Here is a 23463-nt window from a genome sequence, read left to right on the forward strand (position 1 = left end):
CATAGCTCTACGAAATGTATATATGTTTCACAAGCTCATAAATACTATGGGAAACACTATTTTTAACAGTCATGATGGTACCTAAAGAAGAATACTATATTTTCTACAGATTTCTACCAGAGTATACAAAAGGGTAAAATGTTTAGTATTTGGAAATGTTAAAAATAAAAGTAATAATGTCGAATTGCTACAATGGCAAATTCACTTTAGAATGGAAATGTTCTATTGTTGATTTGATATATTATAGTTGATAGCCATATTAACAACTTGCATATAGTATATGATAATACAAGCTAAAAATTTGGGTTATATAGAGGTGGAATGAGGGATCGGTCTTAAGAAAAGTAGATTAATCTCATTGAAACTACAAAAAAAAGTATATCTAATTTGTGAGAGGTAATTTAGTAATGTGACTAGGGAAAAATAAAGTCTTACTGTTCCGGTCGTCCCCAAGGAGAGGTGATTCATTTGTTGTGTAAGAGGGCCCATCATACTGGTAGGCTGCATTGACATGGTATGGTCCATCGTTGGTGTTAAAACAGCACCCTGCAATATAAATGAATACAGGGTTATGTAAATGGTCTTCCTGATTTGAAACATTGACTTATAACTCATGTTTAAGGACGCTCAGATACATAAATGAGACATCAATGAAAACAAACTAAAACATTTTTATTTAGCAGTAGTATCTAACAGTCAGACTGTCCCCATTGCCCACAGCAACCAATCACAGTGCAGCTTTCATTTCTCAAGCTGCTACGGTAAAATGGAAGCTGTGCTGCAACTGGTTGATATGAGCAACAAGAACAATCTTACAGTTTTCTAAATGAAGCCCAAATAATTTTATTCTGCCGTTAGGGGACTATGGAACAAAATGGCTACCAACCAAGACAGGAGAGCACTTTGTGTTTCTTGATTTTTACATTTACCAATCTGTTATTAGAGTGCAAAGTCATTTTCAAACAAGGTTTGGTGAAGAGCCACTCAGTGGGTGCACAATTCATAAACGGTACTCCCATTTAAAGGAAAAATCAATTGGCTGTCCACCAGTAAGCAGGGAAAGAGAAGCGCATCTGTTCAAGTTTTGCATGGCGTTCTCTGAAATCCGCCATCAGAAAGAGCAGAAAAGTTGGCATCCCATATCTGACTGTGTGGAAGATATTGTGCAAATGCTTGGTATGTTATCCCTACTGACTGCAATTGTTACCGGCCCTCAAACCAACAAAGTGAGACAAGAGTATGCAAACTCTAATAGAAAACAATGGTTTCATGGAATCTTTAGAGTTTAGTGATAAAGCCACATTTGACCTTTCAGGCACAGTTAACACATGTAATGTCAGAATTTGTGTGTGTGTGTGTGTGTGTGTGGGGGGGGGGGTGGATCCACATGTCCACGTGGAGCTTATGTGCGACTTCCTCAAGGTGAATGTGTTTTGTGCTATAAACTGTAGGAGAGCGTACGGCCCCTTTCTTTTCGATGAGGAAACAATCTCGAGGATTTTGTACCTGGGTGCTACAGATACAGCATCTGCCACAACAGGATCTGTGAATTCCAGGTTTCATCTTCCAACAGGATGGGGAACCCCCCCATTTTCCCAATAAAGTCAGCTCAATAGGCAACTACCAAACAGATGGATTGGCCCTGCAGGTCGTGATGATAGTGAACTTCTTCCTTGGCCTCTTAGTTCCCCAAATTTTAGGTCTTGTGTTTTTTTTCTCTGGAAGAGTGTTAAAACTACAAGCCACCCTTACCACCTACCATGCATGATCTGCAAGCACGCATTACAGAAAATATTGCATCACTCAATTGTTATATACTAAATAGTGTATGAAAGGACCCCTTACAGCTCTGTTAGGGACTACTGTCACACTAGTGGGATGTTTTCCCATGAAACTGGGGCTTCTATGGATGCTTTAGCTACATTGGAAAAGTATATGAAATATACAATGTGAATGAGGTCTTCTTTGACATTATGGGGGACATTAATGATAAAAAAATGGTTACAAAAATAAGTTTCAAAAATTACAGAACAAAATAAAAATATATACATAAAAAAGAAAATGACCCACCGCCGACGGCAATCAAAACCGTCAACATATACACCCTGTAATCCAAAGCTATACAAATTACATATCAAAACATCCAAAACAAAATGAGGAACCAATTTCAAAATATATACATTTTTAAATAAACATATATAATTTTTTTTAAATAATTTTTTTAGCTTTTTACCCCCAATAAAACTAAAAAATGAAAAAAAAAGACAGTGAGAAAAATATATATAAAAAACGCAGCCAAAATCATTTTGGCAGCTGAAGAAAAAAGTAGAACCCCCACATGGGTAAAATCCCTAAAAAGTGCCCGGTCCTTTTGGACCAAAGCAGTCCTTAAGGCTGTATTCAGACCAGCGTGGTTTACACGCTGCTACAGCACTGTGCAAACCACGCTGCTGACATACAGGAATTCTGCGGTGAATGAGCTGCTCTGTGCTCTACAGAGCAGCCCGTTCGCATGTCCATGCTGGGAGTAGACTGCTGCTGCGGCTCCCATAGGAGCCTGTGGTCAGCACCATGGACAGCGGTGTAGCACGGAGCCGACAGGCTAGTCAGCACTCTCTGTCCTATCTTTTTACCAGTGCAGATTCTGGGTGAGCGCTTTCATAGCAACCTATTGGTTGCTATAGAAGCATGGTTTACACGTTGTTGTAGCAGCTTGTAAACCCTGCTCATCTGAATGCACACTTAGGGGTGAAAAAGGAACCACTTGATTACAACTGTTCAAGTTACCTTCACACACAAGGTCTGAGCTGCAGAATTTCTCTTGCTTTTCTGCTACGAACAGAGTTAACAAGTTTTGCTGAATTTGATATGTTTTGTGCTGCGGATTCTTTTATGTATACTTGTTTTTTCATATGTGTCTGCAGCGGGACATTTTACTTTCTTCTGATATTGTCCACTGGCAAGCTTTAATTTGAAACATCAACAAATGCAGGTTTCCAAGCAGTTTCAGTACGTTTTCGCAGCAGAAACACTTCAAAATGCGCAGCAAGAGTCTATTTGTGGATTTTGATGTGGTTTTTAGGTTCTACATTGATCTCTATGGTGAAAATACGTTGCATTTCCGTGCAGTTTCCACAACATAAATAGACCTGCTGCAGATTCGTAATCCAGATTTTTCAAATTTCTTGCATATCCACAGCAGAAACATTCTGCTACGCCTGAAGGAAATTTGTAGAATCTCATTCACTTGGCTTGTACTGTAGAATGTCCAATAAGATTCCGCTAGTGGAAATTCTGCAGCATTTACTCCCTGTGTGAAGGCAGCCTTGGCCGTGTTATTCCGCTAGGGGAAAGCATTAAAGATTTCCAAACGGCAAAATAATGTTAAAACGAATAGCCTCTACATGCACTTACGTTCCTGTAAACAAGACCTATCTACAGCCCGCAGCCAAAGCCTACCACACAGCATTCAATGGTCATGCCCAGGAGGAGTGCCCACATTTTCGGGTCTGGTTCATAGTACTATATGTACATTACAGGAAGTTGGTTTTTGTTAGACGTGCAGACGAGGAGTGCCTGCCTCTTCTTCTGGGTCTGGTACTGCACATTACAGGAAATCAGCTCTTATCACTGTTGTACCCTTGTAAGTAGTGTATCATGTACTGCCCTGCAATGATGCCACATAAAACTCTGGTGGTACAGCAAAGAAAAGAAAAACCATCTTCATGGAAAAAGTAGAAATAATAAAGAGGTGAAACATCCACTGGCAGAGTATTTGGCTATAGCCGGTCAACAATTGCAACAATTTAAAAAGCTGAGCATAGAATAATGAAGCATGTGAAAGTCCATAACTCAATGAATTCTACGATTATTACCAAGCAACGCAGGGGTTTAATTATAACATGGACTGGCTTTTGACAATTTGGATGGAAAACCAACATCAGCGTAATATGCCTATCAGTCTTTCTTTAACCTTTTCCAATCCAACTTTGGATTCAGGGTTTCCTAAAAGGCTTTCTCTTTTTGCTGTTATACAATGGCGCCATCTGCTGTCTAAAGCTAGCATGTGTGCGCCAGAGAGGCTCTGACAGTGGAGTGGCTGGCAAAAGACGGTAAGAGCACCCTATCGTCTTCTGGCATTGGAGCTGTATAAGCTGCAATCAGAATGTAGGAAGATGTCAGACAGTGGATTGGAAAGGGTTAATGCAAGAAAAAGCTCAAAGCCTTAAAAAATGTACCTGTTCCAACTTATATAGAAATTCAACTTAAGAACAATCCTACAGAGCCTAGCTTGTTTGTAGCCCAGGAATTGCCTGTATTGCTTTCACTTGTTCCAGAATTAACAAATACTTAGCAGTTTATACTTCTACGTTCCTTCACCGAGGACATCCCACAGTTTCAGGTTCAACTGTGATGAAAATAAATGTGAATGTGAGCTAGGGCTGCGACTTAGACCTTTAATTATAGCCCAGCATGTACAGTGCCATTACTTGGTCCAATAAAAAGTACTTACAGTGCAACCTGGCACATTCATGCTGGGACATTATTTAAATAAGAGGAAAACCTGCATAAACTTTCCAGTACATAAAGGAAAGGCACAAAGTCCCAAAGATTAATGGAATTTCAAGGCACTATAACGACATGTTTTACAATCTCATTTTGTAGTGTTTAGTGTAAATAAATAGAAAGAACAGAATATTTTCTTGTTAAAGTATAACGTTTTATACAAGTGCAGTCAACATCACTGTAGGTGCCATGTTTGGCTCATAATGTGCCTACTGAGTTAAAACTGAGAATTATCAGCCTACAGCTATACAGGGTTACTATGAAAGAAAGAAATCCTTTTAAGGTTTAATAGAAACCAAAGTATGACTATACTTTGGTTTCTATTAAACCTTAAAAGGATTTTTTATAGTTTTTTTTTTGTTATATCAACAAACCGAAAAAAAACATATCTGTTTTTTCTTAGTAAATGTCTTTAAGGGTGGATTCAAGCGTGTTTATGTGCGTACAAAAACACGCTCCTATTAAAACCATTGATTCCCTATGGTGCGTTCACATGTCTGTGTTTTACAGGCGTGCAAACGCACGTACCCACAAGACATAGGACATGCGTGCACCATAGGTCTGTGGTGTGTGTCAATATTCACCAACGGGGAGTCCCTTTGTCACTGAACAGCACTGTCACAGTGTTCAGGGACAAGGGAACTCCCTTCAGGAGGTAAAGAATCCTCTGCCACAGCTGTGACAGCTGTGACAGCTGTAGCAGAGGATCATGATGTTCTTCCATTGCTTTCAATGGGACGGCACTTCTGAAGTCCCATTGAAAGCAATGGGCTACTAGCAAGCCTTGCAGGTATTTTCAAGGAAGGGCTTTAAATAGAAGCGCTTCCCTGAAAATCATCCCTAAAATGTGGAAAAAAAAAAAAAATATATATATATATATACTCATCTCTCCACAGCTGCCAGGGCTCAGGTGCGTCCAGCTGCATCTTCTCCCTGCACTGCTCTGACTGTGTTTCAGCAGGCGGGGATTTAAAATCCCTGCCTGCTGAAAGGTCTTCAGCTGATTGGCTGAGCACTGAGCCAATCAGATACAGCCCTCAGCCATTCATTGACTGACAGCTAAGTGCTGCCTGTGATTGGTCACAGCACTCAGCCAATCACAGGCAACTCTTGGCCATGCATAGAATTCTCTTGGCCAGTCATAGATGCCACATGGGGCCCAAGGAATGGCCTTTATTCCATCATGATATGAAAAAGATAATATTGGAAACAAATACATTATAATATTTGATATCTTTCCCTAAACAAAAATATTAACTTTGTATGCCAAACTCACTATGGTTAAAGCGGTATTCCAGGGAAACACTAGTGATGACCTATCATCAGGAAAGGTCATCAATAGATGATCAGCCGTGGTCCAGATCGTTTAGCTGAGTGGGCACAAGCTGTCAGTGCTGCAATAACATAGAAGTTAGAGCGTAAGCCTCCGTGTTGATCTTCATGTAGTGGCCGGCGCTTGTAACTGCAGGCACAGCTGTCATTGAAATCAATGGGAGCTGTGCCAACAGTTATAAGCGCCGGTCACTACATGAGAGGTCAGCACGGAGACTTTGATCCAAATACACAGAGGTCAGATGGGAAGTCTCCGCACCAACCTCCTTATAGTGGCGATGCTTGTAGCTGCAGGCACAGCTCTAATTGATTTAAATGACAGCTTCGGGTCCTGAGCGATGGACCCTAGCCGATTAAAGGGGTTGTCTCACGAAAGCAAGTGGGGTTAAGCACTTCTGTATGGCCATATTAATGCACTTTGTAATATACATCGTGCATTAAATATGAGCCATACAGAAGTTATTCACTTACCTTCCCTGCGCTGGCATCTCAGTCTCCATGGCTCCGTCTAACTTCAGCGTCTAATCGCCCGATTAGACGCGCTTGCGCAGAAGGGTCTTCTGCCTTCGGGTCTGTTCGGCAGCAGCGGCGTATTGGCTCCGCCCCCTTCTACGCGTCATCGCGTAGCTCCGCCCCGTCATGTGTGCCAATTCCAGCCAATCAAGAGGCTGGAATCGGCACACGTCATGGGGCGGAGCTACGCGATGACGCGTACAAGGGGGCGGAGCCAGAACGCCGCTGCTGCCGAGCCGAGCCGAAGGGAAAAGACCCATCTGCACAAGCGCGTCTAATTGGGCGATTAGACGCTGAAGTTAGACGGAGCCATGGAGACGGGGACGCCAGCGCAGGGAAGGTAAGTGAATAACTTCTGTATGGCTCATATTTAATGCACGATGTATATTAAAAGGGCATTAATATAGCCATACAGAAGTGCTTAATCCCACTTGCTTTCGCGAGACAACCCCTTTAACTATTGATGACCTATCCTGATGATAGGTCCTGATGACCTATCCTAGGTTATCAGTAGTATTTCCCCTTTAAAGAGGTTGTTTCTTGAAGATGACTCCAGCCTACATATGTTGTTAGAGACATGAGTGGTACAGCCCACCGATAAGGTTTTTCCATTGGCTTAGCATAGTGACCTCTTGCCTAAGTGTATACAGGTATATAGAATATTAAAAGCAAAACCTTTAAAATCCTTAAATGTGTAATGGCTTACTTGTGTGAACAGAATTATACTGCACATATCTCGGGTACGGTTCTGTATTGTGCCATGTAATAATTATGGCATAAATGTGCGGCTGTGTTTACAAATGTGCTACTTGGAAATGAAAAGTAGATAGGGCCATCAGGGCTGATGAGTTTAAATGAAGCACACTAAGATTTTAATGACAGTGTCCTCCGATAGCTGCACTTAATTTTATTGTAATCCATATATTTTATATATCATTGCTACTTTAACTCAGTATTTACAAAGTTACTACAATTTTAGGACTAATTAAAATGCATGTAGGCATGCTGCAATATTGTAAACGATTTGCATATCATTACCTTCTCCATTAATCAAACCCATGGAGTTAGCAGTCATCTACTGAACAGCGGGAAAATGCTTGACACAGCCATTTACATATTTTGGAAAATATAAGAGGAGTCAAAAAGTGCTGCTCACTTAAGTGAAACATTACAGACCACCTACTATCAGAAAAAAATATTATTTAAATGCTACCACCCACAGAACGCATTATAAATGTAACAAATTTAGGCTGCAGGCATAATTGGAAGGCTGAAAAATATATCATTATTATATTTAAAAGAATACATTTTGTGCCGCGCTCTTTAATGCTTTAGGCCTTAGTCACACGGGCGTTTTTTCACGCGATTTGCGCATCGCATGACGGATGCGCATGCGCAAATCGCGTGACCGGCGCCGAAAAATCGGCCCAAAAATCGCCCGAAAATCTGCTCCTAGCCGCGTTTCATTAGAAACGGGCCGGAGCTGTCCAGCGCATTGCATTCAATGGAGCCGGCAATACAGCGGCTCCATTGAATGCAAGCGCTGCGGGCGAGTGTGGGATGAATTGTCGGGAAGGGGTTAAATATATAACCCCTTTCCTGCAATGCATCCTTAAATGTGAAAAAATAAAAAAAAGGATGTACTCACCAGCTCCCGGCAGCTGGAGATCCCGGCGGCCGGCCTGCAGTGGGTGTGAAGGAGGTGTGACTCAGACTTGCCCCTGATTGGCTCAGCGCTGAGCCAATCAGAAGCAAGTCTCAGTCACACCCATTCATGAGTTCATGAATGGGTGTGACTGAGATCAGCCTCTGATTGGCTCAGGCTGAGCCAATCAGGGGCCAGTCTGAGTCACACCCCTTCACACCCACTGCAGGCCGGCCGCCGGGATCTCCAGCTGCCGGGAGCTGGTGAGTACATCCTTTTTTTTTATTTTTCACATTTAAGGATGCATTGCAGGGGAGGGGTTATATATTTAACCCCTCCCCGACAATTCATCCCGCGCACGCCGGCAGCCCATTGCTTTCAATGGAGTCGGCTGTATTGCCGCTCCATTGAATTTAATGGGCAAACATTGTTCTTCTCTGCCACAGCTGTTACAGCTGTGGCAGAGAAGAATGATTTGTCTTCTGTATGTTCTCAATGGGGTCGGCGCTGCTGCCGCCGGCCCCATTGAGCGCATATAGAGAAGAGAACAGGAATCGCAGATCGCAGATAGGTGCGATCTGCGATTTCTGTTCTCTAATTTATCGGACGAGCGCATAAAAAGCGCTCATGTGTCCGATACCATTGCAAAGCAATGGTTTTAAAAAATCGCCGGACGCATGCGCATGCGCAAATCGCGGCAATAAACGCCCGTGTGACTAAGCCCTTACGCGGTATTACAGGAATCAAATAATAGAATTTCTACAATCTTGTTCAAAGCAAAAAAAAAAAGACTAAATATTACAAACAGAATGCTTTTATGAGTAACTGATATATAGTGACAATCACAAGGTTTGGGGAGCACAGGGGTCCCTTTTAGAAGGCTGGTTTGCAGTGAACAACAAGGAAGACAAAACAAACATATAAATACGGTACAGATGTAAAATTTGTAACCATGATCTTTACAGTGTGCTACATAGTTAAAGTAGAATGCCTATGTTATTTGCGTAGCCCTGCAGTCAACAGCACACAATCGGCTATGCAAGTAGAGTAAGGTGTTGAACAGATGTTAAATAAACAGATTTGGCGTGTCAACCAATGGTTGGTACTTGCCCAAGCTGTATTTACAATGGAAAGTCGAAAGTTAGGTTCCCATGCTATTCATTCAATATGCAGTTTAGTTTTAGGTGGCAGATCATAACAGATATCAGAGACCAGGAGGAGGTTCAATGAAAGACAATACAATTAAGAAGAGACTTAAGCTCCATTTTCACACAACAATCAAACTACTAACGACCACTTGTCTGTGAGTATGTATGTACAGTATGTATGTGTGTGTGTGTGTGATTCCTATGCTCCACTCCTGGTGATGTTATTACTCCGCCCCATGGAGACATCATTGAAGGTCCTACAACATATATAAAACACAGAGTATGACCGACAGAAGAACAACACAGTTAGGGCTCTTGATAAGGGGAGGACAAAAATAACAAAATGAGAATAAAACTAAACTGCTATTATGTCAGACACATCTCAGCAGTCCTGACAGAACACACTGACCTACCACCACCACAGAGATCCGGTGGGCTGAAAGACCTGTGGGGATGTCACTGCTGTGGGAGGAGACAAGCTGTGTTTGTCTTGTGTGGTAATCAAGCTACTGTGTGTGTGATGCACCACCAGACAACACCGGTACTATCATTTCCTAATAATTACTAGTTGTCATTTGAATGAACAAATGAATGACTCAACGACTTTTTTGCTTTCAAATGTCAAACGTTTACACATAAAGATAATTGTTTGAAATGCTTCCATTTCCCTCGTTAGCTATGTAAACCGTATATGGTGTTTGCTTGGGTGGGCATGTGTTTATGCGAATATTAATCTCGGCGGGAGGTTTTTAATTAGTGTCAAGAAAAAGTCATTATCTACTGAGGCATGAGTCATTGTGTTTAGCTGGGCAAACAATCACTCCTCCGCTCAAGTCTTTTGAAAGACTAAATGACTGCTGTTTAAACCTGATGACAAGTGAACAAACTAACTACTATTTTAATGCTGCAACTCAGCAATAAACGACAAATGAACAAATAGTACAAGATGGCATCACGTTTACACGTAACAATTCTCTCACTTTTGCTCATTTGAATGAATTTTGAGTGATAATCATTGTAAATGGGTCTTTACAAGTATGTTATAAGTTTTGGAGACAAAAAAAAATATACCGGCTATTTATATCACGGGAAGTCTACAATGGTGGAGGCCTTGGATGTATTTATAAAACATAAATTAAATTATAGCATGCAATGCCATTCTGCTGCATTAAAATCTAACAAGATATAGTTGTAGTAAGAAAACTCATGGCTTCTAGAAACTAAATATTATTTGACTCCTTTATAAAAAAAAACTGATGCAGTTGCCTATTGCATATGTAAGAGACTCATCCTAAAGGGTTGAGATTGCCTTAAAGAGGGAAACCTGATGTCTCAATTACCTCTAGTGGCCAGTTTGAAAAACTGCACCCAGATATTGCCTCCTAGGTGTCGTGCTTTGATTGGCGGTGTTGTGTGGTGGAGAGTAAAGCTGGATGCAATAGCCTGCAGACCAACCAGGGGACAGCAGGCTGAGCTACTGAAGGGTCGCTGAGACCCTATGTAGACTACTGGAGGCTGCCTGTACCTAATGGAGAGTGCCAATGGAGAGTGCCAATGCTGTTGTAAAGCAGCATGCTGCAAGTGAGATTCAAACTGCATTATGGGTCCACCGAACTGAGATCCATAGGAGGCATTGAGGATTTCTTCAGCATCGGGATCATAAGTGAGGCTGAATCAAATGTGCACTCATAGTGACTTCCAGGCGTTCTAAGAGTGTAGTGAGACACGTCAAGTTCGAATAACTTGTACGACTTTATTATACCAAGCCTGGGCACTCTAGGTAAATATTATTGGAGTTACCACATATTTTCACAAAAGTCAACGAACTACGGATAGTGTGTTGTTATTAATGACTCTGTACGCCAAATTGCAACAATATCCCATATGGAAGTGGGATTTGCTTTATCATAGCTGTGTGAACAAACCACAGCACTTGTTCCATATGAAGTATTCAATATTGTTATTATTAGAGATGAGCGAACGTGTTCGTCCGAGCTTGATATTCGTGCGAATATTAGGGTGTTCGGGATGTTCGTTATTCGTAACGAACACCATGCGGTGTTCTGGTTACTTTCACTTCCTTCCCTGAGACGTTAGCGCGCTTTTCTGGCCAATTGAAAGACAGGGAAGGCATTACAACTTCCCCCTGCGTCGTTCAAGCCCTATACCACCCCCCTGCAGTGAGTGGCTGGGGAGATCAGGTGTCCGCCTAATATAAAAGTCGGCCCCTCCCGCGGCTCGCCTCAGATGCCTGGTGAGTTAGATGAGGGACAGTGCTGTTTGTACCGGAGCTGCTGTAGGGAAAGAATTGGTAGTTAGTGTAGGCTTCAAGACCCCCAAAGGTCCTTATTAGGGCCACTGATAGCTGTGTGTTGGCTGCTGTTAGCAGTGGCAATTTTTTTTTTTTCTCAAAATCGTCTCTGCAGAGCGTTGCACCCGGCATTAGGGACAGAAGTGTTGCATAGGCAGGGAGAGTGTTAGGAGTGAGTGTAGCCTTCAAGAACCTCAACGGTCCTTTCTAGGGCCATATTTAACCGTGTGCAGTACTGTGCTGGCTGCTGTTAGCTGTGCTGCATATTTTTTTTCTTCTCAAAATCGCCTCTGCAGAGCATTGCACCCTCCATTGATACTGCAGGGAAAGAATTGTGTAGGCAGGGCCACAACACAGTTATTATTCATTGAATATATGCAGTGCTGCCTTTTGGTGGAAAAAAACTGAAAATAATTCTATTTGTCCTGCCTCTGTCCGTCCTAAGGGCGGTGGATACGTGTCGGCTGCGTGTGCAACGTTTAAAAATCAGACGCACCCAGCTACGTTTTACTGCTGGCTTCGCCATTTGCTTTCCTTAATTGGGAAAAAAAATACCTGCTCTGCCAGAGTTAATAACTCTGCTACCCTCACGTTCTGTGACACATTAGCAGGGCCACAGCACAGTTATTAAACTTCTCATGTTCATTGAATATACGCAGTGCTGCCTTTTGGTGGAAAAAAACTGAAAATAATTCTATTTGTCCTGTCTCTGTCCGTCCTAAGGGCTGTGGACACGTGTCGGCTGCGTGTGCAACGTTTAAAAATCAGACGCACCCAGCTACGGTTTACTGCTGGCTTCGTCATTTGCTTTCCTTAATTGGGAAAAAAAATACCTGCTCTGCCAGAGTTAATAACTCTGCTACCCTCACGTTCTGTGACACATTAGCAGGGCCACAGCACAGTTATTAAACTTCTCATGTTCATTGAATATATGCAGTGCTGCCTTTTGGTGGAAAAAAACTGGAAAAAAAACTATTTGTCCTGCCTCTGTCCGTCCTAAGGGCTGTGGACACGTGTCGGCTGCGTGTGCAACGTTTAAAAATCAGACACACCCAGCTACGGTTTACTGCTGGCTTCGCCATTTGCTTTCCTTAATTGGGAAAAAAAATACCTGCTCTGCCAGAGTTAATAACTCTGCTACCCTCACGTTCTGTGACACATTAGCAGGGCCACAGCACAGTTATTAAACTTCTCATGTTCATTGAATATACGCAGTGCTGCCTTTTGGTGGAAAAAAACTGAAAAAAAAAACTATTTGTCCTGCCTCTGTCCGTCCTAAGGGCTGTGGACACGTGTCGGCTGCGTGTGCAACGTTTAAAAATCAGACGCACCCAGCTACGTTTTACTCCTGGCTTCGCCATTTGCTTTCCTTAATTGGGAAAAAAAATACCTGCTCTGCCAGAGTTAATAACTCTGCTACCCTCACGTTCTGTGACACATTAGCAGGGACACAGCACAGTTATTAAACTTCTCATGTTCATTGAATATACGCAGTGCTGCCTTTTGGTGGAAAAAAACTGAAAAAAAAAACTATTTGTCCTGCCTCTGTCCGTCCTAAGGGCTGTGGACACGTGTCGGCTGCGTGTGCAACGTTTAAAAATCAGACGCACCCAGCTACGGTTTACTGCTGGCTTCGCCATTTGCTTTCCTTAATTGGGAAAAAAAATACCTGCTCTGCCAGAGTTAATAACTCTGCTACCCTCACGTTCTGTGACACATTAGCAGGGCCACAGCACAGTTATTAAACTTCTCATGTTCATTGAATATACGCAGTGCTGCCTTTTGGTGGAAAAAAACTGAAAAAAAAAACTATTTGTCCTGCCTCTGTCCGTCCTAAGGGCTGTGGACACGTGTCGGCTGCGTGTGCAACGTTTAAAAATCAGACGCACCCAGCTACGTTTTACTCCTGGCTTCGCCATTTGCTTTCCTTAATTGGGAAAAAAAATACCTGCTCTGCCAGAGTTAATAACTCTGCTACCCTCACGTTCTGTGACACATTAGCAGGGACACAGCACAGTTATTAAACTTCTCATGTTCATTGAATATACGCAGTGCTGCCTTTTGGTGGAAAAAAACTGAAAATAATTCTATTTGTCCTGCCTCTGTCCGTCCTAAGGGCGGTGGACACGTGTCGGCTGCGTGTGCAACGTTTAAAAATCAGACGCACCCAGCTACGGTTTACTGCTGGCTTCGCCATTTGCTTTCCTTAATTGGGAAAAAAAATACCTGCTCTGCCAGAGTTAATAACTCTGCTACCCTCACGTTCTGTGACACATTAGCAGGGACACAGCACAGTTATTAAACTTAGATTATTCATTCACTAGAGGCAGTGGGGCCTTTCGTTTTCAAAAAAGGGAAAAAATTATATTTGGCTGCAGTCTTGCGCCAATTTATTTCCTGCCTGTGAAATCAAATCACTGGTAATACAGCATGCTGAGGGGTAGGGGTAGGCCTAGAGGACGTGGACGCGGCCGAGGACGCGGAGGGCCAAGTCAGGGTGTGGGCACAGGCCGAGCTCCTGATCCCGGTGTGTCGTAGCCGACTGCTGCGCGATTAGGAGAGAGGCACGTTTCTGGCGTCCCCACATTCATCGCCCAATTAATGGGTCCACGCGGGAGACGGTTATTAGAAAATGAGCAGTGTGAGCAGGTCCTGTCCTGGATGGCAGAAAGTGCTTCGAGCAACCTATCGTCAACACGCAGTTCTGCGCCGTCCACTGCTGCAAATCCGAATCCTCTGTCTGCTGCTCCTCCTTCCTCCCAGCCTCCTCACTCCACTACAATGACACCTGCTCAGGAGCGGGAACACTCCCAGGAACTGTTCTCGGGCCCCTGCTTAGATTGGGCAGCAGCGGTTCCTCTCCCACCAGAGGAGTTTATCGTCACTGATGCCCAACCATTCGAAAGTTCCCGGGGTCCGGGGGAAGAGGCTGGGGACTTCCGCCAACTGTCTCAACAACTTTCTGTGGGTGAGGAGGACGATGACGATCAGACACAGTTGTCTTGCAGTGAGGTAGTAGTAAGGGCAGTAAGTCCGAGGGAGCAGCGCACAGAGGATTCGGAGGAAGAGCAGCAGGACGATGAGGTGACTGACCCCACCTGGTGTGCAACGCTTACTCAGGAGGACAGGTCTTCAGAGGGGGAGTCAAGGGCATCAGCAGGGCAGGTTGCAAGAGGCAGTGCGGTGGCCAGGGGTAGAGGCAGGGCCAGACCGAATAATCCACCAAGTGTTTCCCAAAGCGCCCCCTCGCGCCATGCCACCCTGCAGAGGCCGAGGTGCTCTAAGGTCTGGCAGTTTTTCACAGAGACGCCTGACGACCGACGAACAGTGGTGTGCAACCTTTGTTGCGCAAAGCTCAGCCGGGGAGCCAACACCAACAGCCTCACCACCACCACCATGCGCAGACATATGATGGCCAAGCACCCCACAAGGTGGGACGAAGGCCGTTCAGCGCCTCCGGTTTGCACCCCTGCCTCTCCCCCTGTGCCCCAACCTGCCACTGAGATGCAACCCCCCTCTCAGGACACAGGTACTACCGCCTCATGGCCTGCACCCACACCCTCATCTCCGCTGTCCTCGGCCCCATCCAGCAGTGTAGTTCAGCGCACCGTCCAGCCGTCGCTTGCGCAAGTGTTCGAGCGCAAGCGCAAGTACGCCGCCACGCACCCGCACGCTCAAACGTTAACCGTCCGCATAGCAAAATTCATCAGCCTTGAGATGCTGCCGTATAGGGTTGTGGAAACTGAGTCCTTCAAAAGTATCATGGAGGCGGCGGCCCCGCGCTACTCAGTTCCCAGTCGCCACTACTTTTCCCGATGTGCCGTCCCAGCCCTGCACGACCACGTCTCCCGCAACATTGTACGCGCCCTCACCAACGCGGTTACTGCCACGGTCCACTTAACAACGGACACGTGGACAAGCACAGGCGGGCAGGGCCACTACATCTCCCTGACGGCACATTGGGTGAATTTAGTGGAAGCTGGGACAGAGTCAGAGCCTGGGACCGCTCACGTCCTACCCACCCCCAGAATTGCGGGCCCCAGCTCGGTGCTGGTATCTGCGGAAGTGTATGCTTCCTCCACTAAAGCACCCTCCTCCTCCTCCTCCTCCTCTGTCTCGCAATCAAGATGTGTTAGCAGCAGCATGTCGCCAGCAGTCGGTGTCGCGCGGTGTGGCAGCACAGCGGTGGGCAAGCGTCAGCAGGCCATGCTGAAACTACTCAGCTTAGGCGATAAGAGGCACACGGCCCACGAACTGCTGCAGGGTCTGACAGAGCAGACCGACCGCTGGCTTGCGCCGCTGAGCCTCCAACCGGGCATGGTCGTGTGTGACAACGGCCGTAACCTGGTGGCGGCTCTGCAGCTCAGCAGCCTCACGCACGTGCCATGCCTGGCCCACGTCTTTAATTTGGTGGTTCAGCGCTTTCTGAAAAGCTACCCACGCTTGTCAGACCTGCTCGTAAAGGCGCGCCGGCTCTGCGCACATTTCCGCAAGTCCCACACGGACGCTGCCACCCTGCGCACCCTGCAACATCACTTTAAGCTGCCAGTGCACCGACTGCTGTGCGACGTGCCCACACGGTGGAACTCTACGCTCCACATGTTGGCCAGGCTCTATGAACAACGTAGAGCTATAGTCGAATACCAACTCCAACATGGGCGGCGCAGTGGGAGTCAGCCTCCTCAATTCCTTTCAGAAGAGTGGGCCTGGTTGGCAGACATCTGCCATGTCCTTGGTAATTTTGAGGAGTCTACCCAGGTGGTGAGCGGCGATGCTACAATCATTAGCGTCACCATTCCTCTGCTATGCATCTTGAGAAATTCCCTGCAAACCATAAAGGCAGCTGCTTTGCGCTCGGAAACGGGGGCGGGGGAAGACAGTATGCCACTGGATAGTCAGGGCACCCTCCTGTCTATTTCTCAGCGCGTACAGGAGGAGGAGGAGGAGCATGAGGAGGATGAGGAGGAGGGGGAAGAGACAGCTTGGCCCGCTGCTGACGGTACACCGGCTGATTGCCTGTCATCCTTTCAGCGTGTATGGCCTGAGGAGGAGGAGGAGGAGGAGGAGGATCCTGAAAGTGATCTTCCTAGTGAAGACAGCCATGTGTTGCGTACTGGTACCCTGGCACACATGGCTGACTTCATGTTAGGATGCCTTTCTCGTGACCCTCGCGTTGCACGCATTCTGGCCACAACGGATTACTGGGTGTACACACTGCTCGACCCACGCTATAAGGAGAACCTGCCCACTCTCATTCCCGAAGAGGAAAGGGGTTCGAGAGTGTTGCTATACCACAGGACCCTTGCGGACAAGCTGATGGTAAAATTCCCATCCGACAGTGCTAGTGGCAGAAGGCGCAGTACCGAGGGCAAGGTAGCAGGGGAGGTGCGGAGATCGAGCAGCATGTACATCCCAGGCAGTGCAACAGTCTCTAAGGGCCTGGCCAGCTTTATGGCTCCCCACCAAGACTGTGTCACCGCTCCCCAGTTAAGGCTGAGTCGGCGGGAGCACTGTAAAAGGATGGTGAGGGAGTACGTAGCCGATCGCACGACCATCCTCGGTGACGCCTCTGCCCCCTACAACTACTGGGTGTCGAAGCTGGACACGTGGCCTGAACTAGCGCTGTATGCCCTGGAGGTGCTTGCTTGTCCTGTGGCTAGCGTCTTGTCGGAGAGGGTGTTTAGTGCGGCTGGGGGAATCATCACAGATAAGCGTAGCCGCTTGTCAACCGACAGTGCCGACAGGCTAACACTCATCAAGATGAACAAAGGCTGGATTTCCCCAGACTTCTGTTCTCCACCAGCGGACAGCAGCGATACGTAAGCAATACGTAGGCTGCACCCGCGGATGGAAGCTACGTTCTCTCTCACCATCCAAAACGGGGACATTTCTGCTTCATCAATCTGTGTCTAATATTCCTCCTCCTCCTCCTGCTCCTCCTCCTGAAACCTCACGTAATCACGCTGAACGGGCAATTTTTCTTAGGGCCACAAGGCTCACTCAAATAATTTTTCTGAACAATTTTTATAAGTTTCAATGCGCTTAAAAGCGTTGAAACTGTAACTTGAACCAATTTTTCGTTACACTGGGCTGCCTCCAGGCCTAGTTACCACTTAAGCCACATTAACCAAAGCGATTAATGGGTTTCACCTGCCCTCTTGGCTGGCCATGGCCAATTTTTGGGATGTACATTAGTACTGTTGATACAGCAATTTTTGTGGGCCCTCGCCTACAGTGTAATCAAATAAATTTTTAGCCCACCTGCATTAAGCACGACATTACTACCTCAGCTGTGTTGGGCAATGCAATGGGATATTTCTATGTACCGCCGGTGGCTTCCTGGCACCCACCCATGCTGTGGGTCCACAGGGAGTGTAACCTACATGTGTCCACTTCTAAAGAACCCCAGTCAGATTGGGGCATGCAGTGTGGGCCGAAGCCCACCTGTATTACGCACGACATTACTACCTCAGCTGTGTTGGGCAATGCAATGGGATATTTTTGTGTACCGCCGGTGGGTTCCAGGGAGCCACCCATGCTGTAGGTGCACACGGAGTGTAACCTACATGTGTCCACTTGTAAAGAACCCCAGTCTGACTGGGGCATGCAGTGTGGGCCGAAGCCCACCTGTATTACGCACGACATTACTACCTCAGCTGTGTTGGGCAATGCAATGGGATATTTTTGTGTACCGCCGGTGGGTTCCAGGGAGCCACCCATGCTGTAGGTGCACACGGAGTGTAACCTACATGTGTCCACTTGTAAAGAACCCCAGTCTGACTGGGACATGCAGTGTGAGCCGAAGCCCACCTGTATTACGCACGACATTACTACCTCAGCTGTGTTGGGCAATGCAATGGGATATTTCTATGTACCGCCGGTGGCTTCCTGGCACCCACCCATGCTGTGGGTCCACAGGGAGTGTAACCTACATGTGTCCACTTCTAAAGAACCCCAGTCAGACTGGGGCATGCAGTGTGGGCCGAAGCCCACCTGTATTACGCACGACATTACTACCTCAGCTGTGTTGGGCAATGCAATGGGATATTTTTGTGTACCGCCGGTGGGTTCCAGGGAGCCACCCATGCTGTAGGTGCACACGGAGTGTAACCTACATGTGTCCACTTGTAAAGAACCCCAGTCTGACTGGGGCATGCAGTGTGGGCCGAAGCCCACCTGTATTACGCACGACATTACTACCTCAGCTGTGTTGGGCAATGCAATGGGATATTTTTGTGTACCGCCGGTGGGTTCCAGGGAGCCACCCATGCTGTAGGTGCACACGGAGTGTAACCTACATGTGTCCACTTGTAAAGAACCCCAGTCTGACTGGGGCATGCAGTGTGGGCCGAAGCCCACCTGTATTACGCACGACATTACTACCTCAGCTGTGTTGGGCAATGCAATGGGATATTTCTATGTACCGCCGGTGGCTTCCTGGCACCCACCCATGCTGTGGGTCCACAGGGAGTGTAACCTACATGTGTCCACTTCTAAAGAACCCCAGTCAGACTGGGGCATGCAGTGTGGGCCGAAGCCCACCTGTATTACGCACGACATTACTACCTCAGCTGTGTTGGGCAATGCAATGGGATATTTTTGTGTACCGCCGGTGGGTTCCAGGGAGCCACCCATGCTGTAGGTGCACACGGAGTGTAACCTACATGTGTCCACTTGTAAAGAACCCCAGTCTGACTGGGGCATGCAGTGTGGGCCGAAGCCCACCTGTATTACGCACGACATTACTACCTCAGCTGTGTTGGGCAATGCAATGGGATATTTTTGTGTACCGCCGGTGGGTTCCAGGGAGCCACCCATGCTGTAGGTGCACACGGAGTGTAACCTACATGTGTCCACTTGTAAAGAACCCCAGTCTGACTGGGGCATGCAGTGTGGGCCGAAGCCCACCTGTATTACGCACGACATTACTACCTCAGCTGTGTTGGGCAATGCAATGGGATATTTCTATGTACCGCCGGTGGCTTCCTGGCACCCACCCATGCTGTGGGTCCATAGGGAGTGTAACCTACATGTGTCCACTTCTAAAGAACCCCAGTCAGACTGGGGCATGCAGTGTGGGCCGAAGCCCACCTGTATTACGCACGACATTACTACCTCAGCTGTGTTGGGCAATGCAATGGGATATTTTTGTGTACCGCCGGTGGGTTCCAGGGAGCCACCCATGCTGTAGGTGCACACGGAGTGTAACCTACATGTGTCCACTTGTAAAGAACCCCAGTCTGACTGGGGCATGCAGTGTGGGCCGAAGCCCACCTGTATTACGCACGACATTACTACCTCAGCTGTGTTGGGCAATGCAATGGGATATTTTTGTGTACCGCCGGTGGGTTCCAGGGAGCCACCCATGCTGTAGGTGCACACGGAGTGTAACCTACATGTGTCCACTTGTAAAGAACCCCAGTCTGACTGGGGCATGCAGTGTGGGCCGAAGCCCACCTGTCTTACGCACGACATTACTACCTCAGCTGTGTTGGGCAATGCAATGGGATATTTTTGTGTACCGCCGGTGGCTTCCTGGCACCCACCCATGCTGTGGGTCCACAGGGAGTGTAACCTACATGTGTCCACTTCTAAAGAACCCCAGTCAGACTGGGGCATGCAGTGTGGGCCGAAGCCCACCTGTATTACGCACGACATTACTACCTCAGCTGTGTTGGGCAATGCAATGGGATATTTTTGTGTACCGCCGGTGGGTTCCAGGGAGCCACCCATGCTGTAGGTGCACACGGAGTGTAACCTACATGTGTCCACTTGTAAAGAACCCCAGTCTGACTGGGGCATGCAGTGTGGGCCGAAGCCCACCTGTATTACGCACGACATTACTACCTCAGCTGTGTTGGGCAATGCAATGGGATATTTCTATGTACCGCCGGTGGCTTCCTGGCACCCACCCATGCTGTGGGTCCACAGGGAGTGTAACCTACATGTGTCCACTTCTAAAGAACCCCAGTCAGACTGGGGCATGCAGTGTGGGCCGAAGCCCACCTCTATTACGCACGACATTACTACCTCAGCTGTGTTGGGCAATGCAATGGGATATTTTTGTGTACCGCCGGTGGGTTCCAGGGAGCCACCCATGCTGTCGGTCGACAGGGACTTCACAATAGGGAGTTGTACCTGCCTGTGTCTATGAATTAAAAAGCCCGGTCTAACTGGGGCATGCAGACACCTTGACAGAATGAATAGTGTGTGGCACATAGGTTCCCCATTGCTATGCCCACGTGTGCAGCTCCTGATGGCGGTGGAAAAGAGTTCTATTTCTCATTGCTTCTGTACAGCATTGTGGGCTATCGCCCCGCCCCTTTTAAAGAAGGTCGCTGCCTAGCCGTGCCAACCCTGTGCAGTGTGTGCCTGCGGTCCCTCGTCATGGCAGACGCACTTCTAAATAGACATGAGGGTGGTGTGGCATGAGGGCAGCTGAAGGCTGCGCAGGGACACTTTGGTGTGCGCTGTGGGGGGGAAGGGGGGGCGGTTGGGCAGCATGTAACCCAGTAGAAGTGGCAGTGGAGTGTCATGCAGGCGGTGATTGTGCTTTGTTGGAGGTAGTGTGGTGCTTAGCAAAGGTATGCCATGCTAATGATGGCTTTTCAGAAGTAAAAGTTGTTGGGAGGGGGGGGGCCACTCTTGCCGGTATTCTGGCTTAATAGTGGGACCTGTGAACTTGAGATGCAGCCCAACATGTAGCCCCTCGCCTGCCCTATCCGTTGCTGTGTCGTTCCCATCACTTTCTTGAATTGCCCAGATTTTCACACATGAAAACCTTAGCGAGCATCGGCGAAATACATAAATGTTCTGGTCGCCCATTGACTTCAATGGGGTTCGTTATTCGAAACGAACCCTCGAATATCGCGGGAAGTTCGTTTCGAATAACGAACACCCGAACATTTTGGTGTTCGCTCATCTCTAGTTATTATCTATTGGACAAACCATAACTGTGTTTAGTCGTAGTTAGACATAGTTAGGATTAAGTACGGACCCATGACCATATATTCGGGTTCAAACAGTTTTTTAAATTGCATAACCATATTTTATTGTAGTTACTTTGTTGTAGTAAACGTTTCTTCGTGTTCTGCATCATATTCTGTAACCTGCGGCACAGGCCATAACCCGCGACAAATATGCAATCTAATTTTGTACACAGGTCCACAGAAAGATTCCCAAGAGCCGTAGAAAAGTTCTAAGAAGGGCAATCAATAAGTATTACTTTTGAAAACAGATTATCAAAGCTGAATGTATTTACCCTATGAAGAGGCGACTTTTGTAGACCTCAAATACAATAATGCGGCTAGAGAAGATGTGATTTCATTTTTATATTTTAAAGAATTACTTGAGCTTCAGTACAGTGCTGGGCAGACAAGCGGCTAGACGCGCTGAGCTCCGACAGCAGCGGAGAGGTGAGTATATATTTTTTATTCTTTTACACAATCTAGGGATGATTTGCAGGGAAGAGCTTATATTTAAAGTGCTTCCTCGAAAATCGTTGCAGTGGTTGCCGACATGCCATCGCTTTAAATGGGGCCGCCTGCAGCAGCGGCCCCATTGACAGCAATGGGAGAACATCACAATCCTCTGCCACAGCTGTGACAGTTGTGTCAGGGGATTCTTTACTCCCCGGGGGAATGCCATCATTACTGAACATAAATAGATGCTCAGCAGCATATGAAGACCAAAAAAGTCATCACCTGGTGTTCCAAATGTTCTCTAGACGAGGAGAAAAATGCACAGCCAGACCAGGTCCGGATCAAGACCCACATCCACATCCATCCAAGTATAAGGTCAAGGCAGCATCAGATGAATTAAAAAGTCATATTTTATTCCCCTATAGTAAAAAAAACCTAGCGAAGTTTCGGCCTACATACACAGGTCTTTATCAAGCTTGTGTGTGTAGGTCGAAACGTAGCTGGGGATTTTACTATGGAGGAATAAAATATGACTTTTTAATTCATCTGATGCTGCCTTGAACTTATACTTTGGTAGATCATTACTGAGCAGTGTGACAGTGCTGTCACAGTGTTCAGTGATGAGAGGACTCCCCGCGGAGAATATTTACACACAGCACAGATCTTCCGGGCGCACGGATGTCCTATCTCTTGCAGGTGTATGAATTTGCATGCCTGTAAAAGACTGACATGTGAACACACCACTGGAAACCAGTTCTAATAGATGCATGGTTATGTGCGCACAAATACACGCTCGTGTGAACGAGGCCTCAGAGCAATAAGACTGTGGAACTCTCTGCCTGAGGACGTGGTGATGGCAAAATTGATAGAGGATTTTAAGAGGACACTACATGTCTTTTTAGAGCGCTATGATATTACAGGATATAGATATTAAATAACAGTGTGGTTGTTGATCCAAAGATCTTCCGACTGCCGGACTTGGAATTAGGTAGGGACTTTTCCCTGAAGAGTGTTGATGATCCAGGGATTATTCTGACTGCCATTATCCACTGGATAAGTTGGGAAGGATTTTTTTTCCCAAAGTGGGGTAAATTGACTTCTACCTCATTGGTTTTTTTTTTTTGCCTTCCTCTGGATCAACATGTGGGTGTGGAAACAGGCTGAACTGATTGGACATACTATGTTTTCTCAACTTGGACAATGAGCTCTTGTAGAAGCTGTGTCATACTGATGACGCATGCAAGAGATTTCTAAAACAACTCTTAAGGCTCCTACGTACTTTGCTTTTCTTGCACGTTTTTTTCACGCGATATCGCTGTGTTTTGTTTAACGCGATCATCAATGGGACTTTCTAATGTTAAAAACGCATTGCACCAAAATTGCAAAGCACCAACTTGGGGTATGTTTTTAACATTAGAAAGTTCCATTGACAATCGCATTAAAAAAACGCAGCGATATTGCGTGAAAAAATCGTGGCAGAAAAACGCAAGTATGCAGGAGCCCTTACCCTGATTAAAGTGACCAATA

General features: G+C 46.4%; 1 protein-coding gene across 2 annotated transcripts in view; it reads right to left on the reverse strand.

Annotated features, from left to right (window-relative positions):
- Positions 1-23463, reverse strand: part of RBMS3 (RNA binding motif single stranded interacting protein 3) — a 630590-nt gene that overhangs the window by 20967 nt on the left and 586160 nt on the right. For both annotated transcript variants that reach the window (XM_066584834.1, XM_066584833.1), the window contains exon 11: positions 436-546. In XM_066584834.1, the coding sequence (XP_066440931.1) occupies positions 436-546 (111 nt within the window). The remainder of the gene's footprint in view (positions 1-435; positions 547-23463) is intronic.

Source organism: Eleutherodactylus coqui, chromosome 12 (genome assembly GCF_035609145.1).
Source record: "Eleutherodactylus coqui strain aEleCoq1 chromosome 12, aEleCoq1.hap1, whole genome shotgun sequence".
In the NCBI taxonomy this organism is placed as follows: domain Eukaryota; kingdom Metazoa; phylum Chordata; class Amphibia; order Anura; family Eleutherodactylidae; genus Eleutherodactylus; species Eleutherodactylus coqui.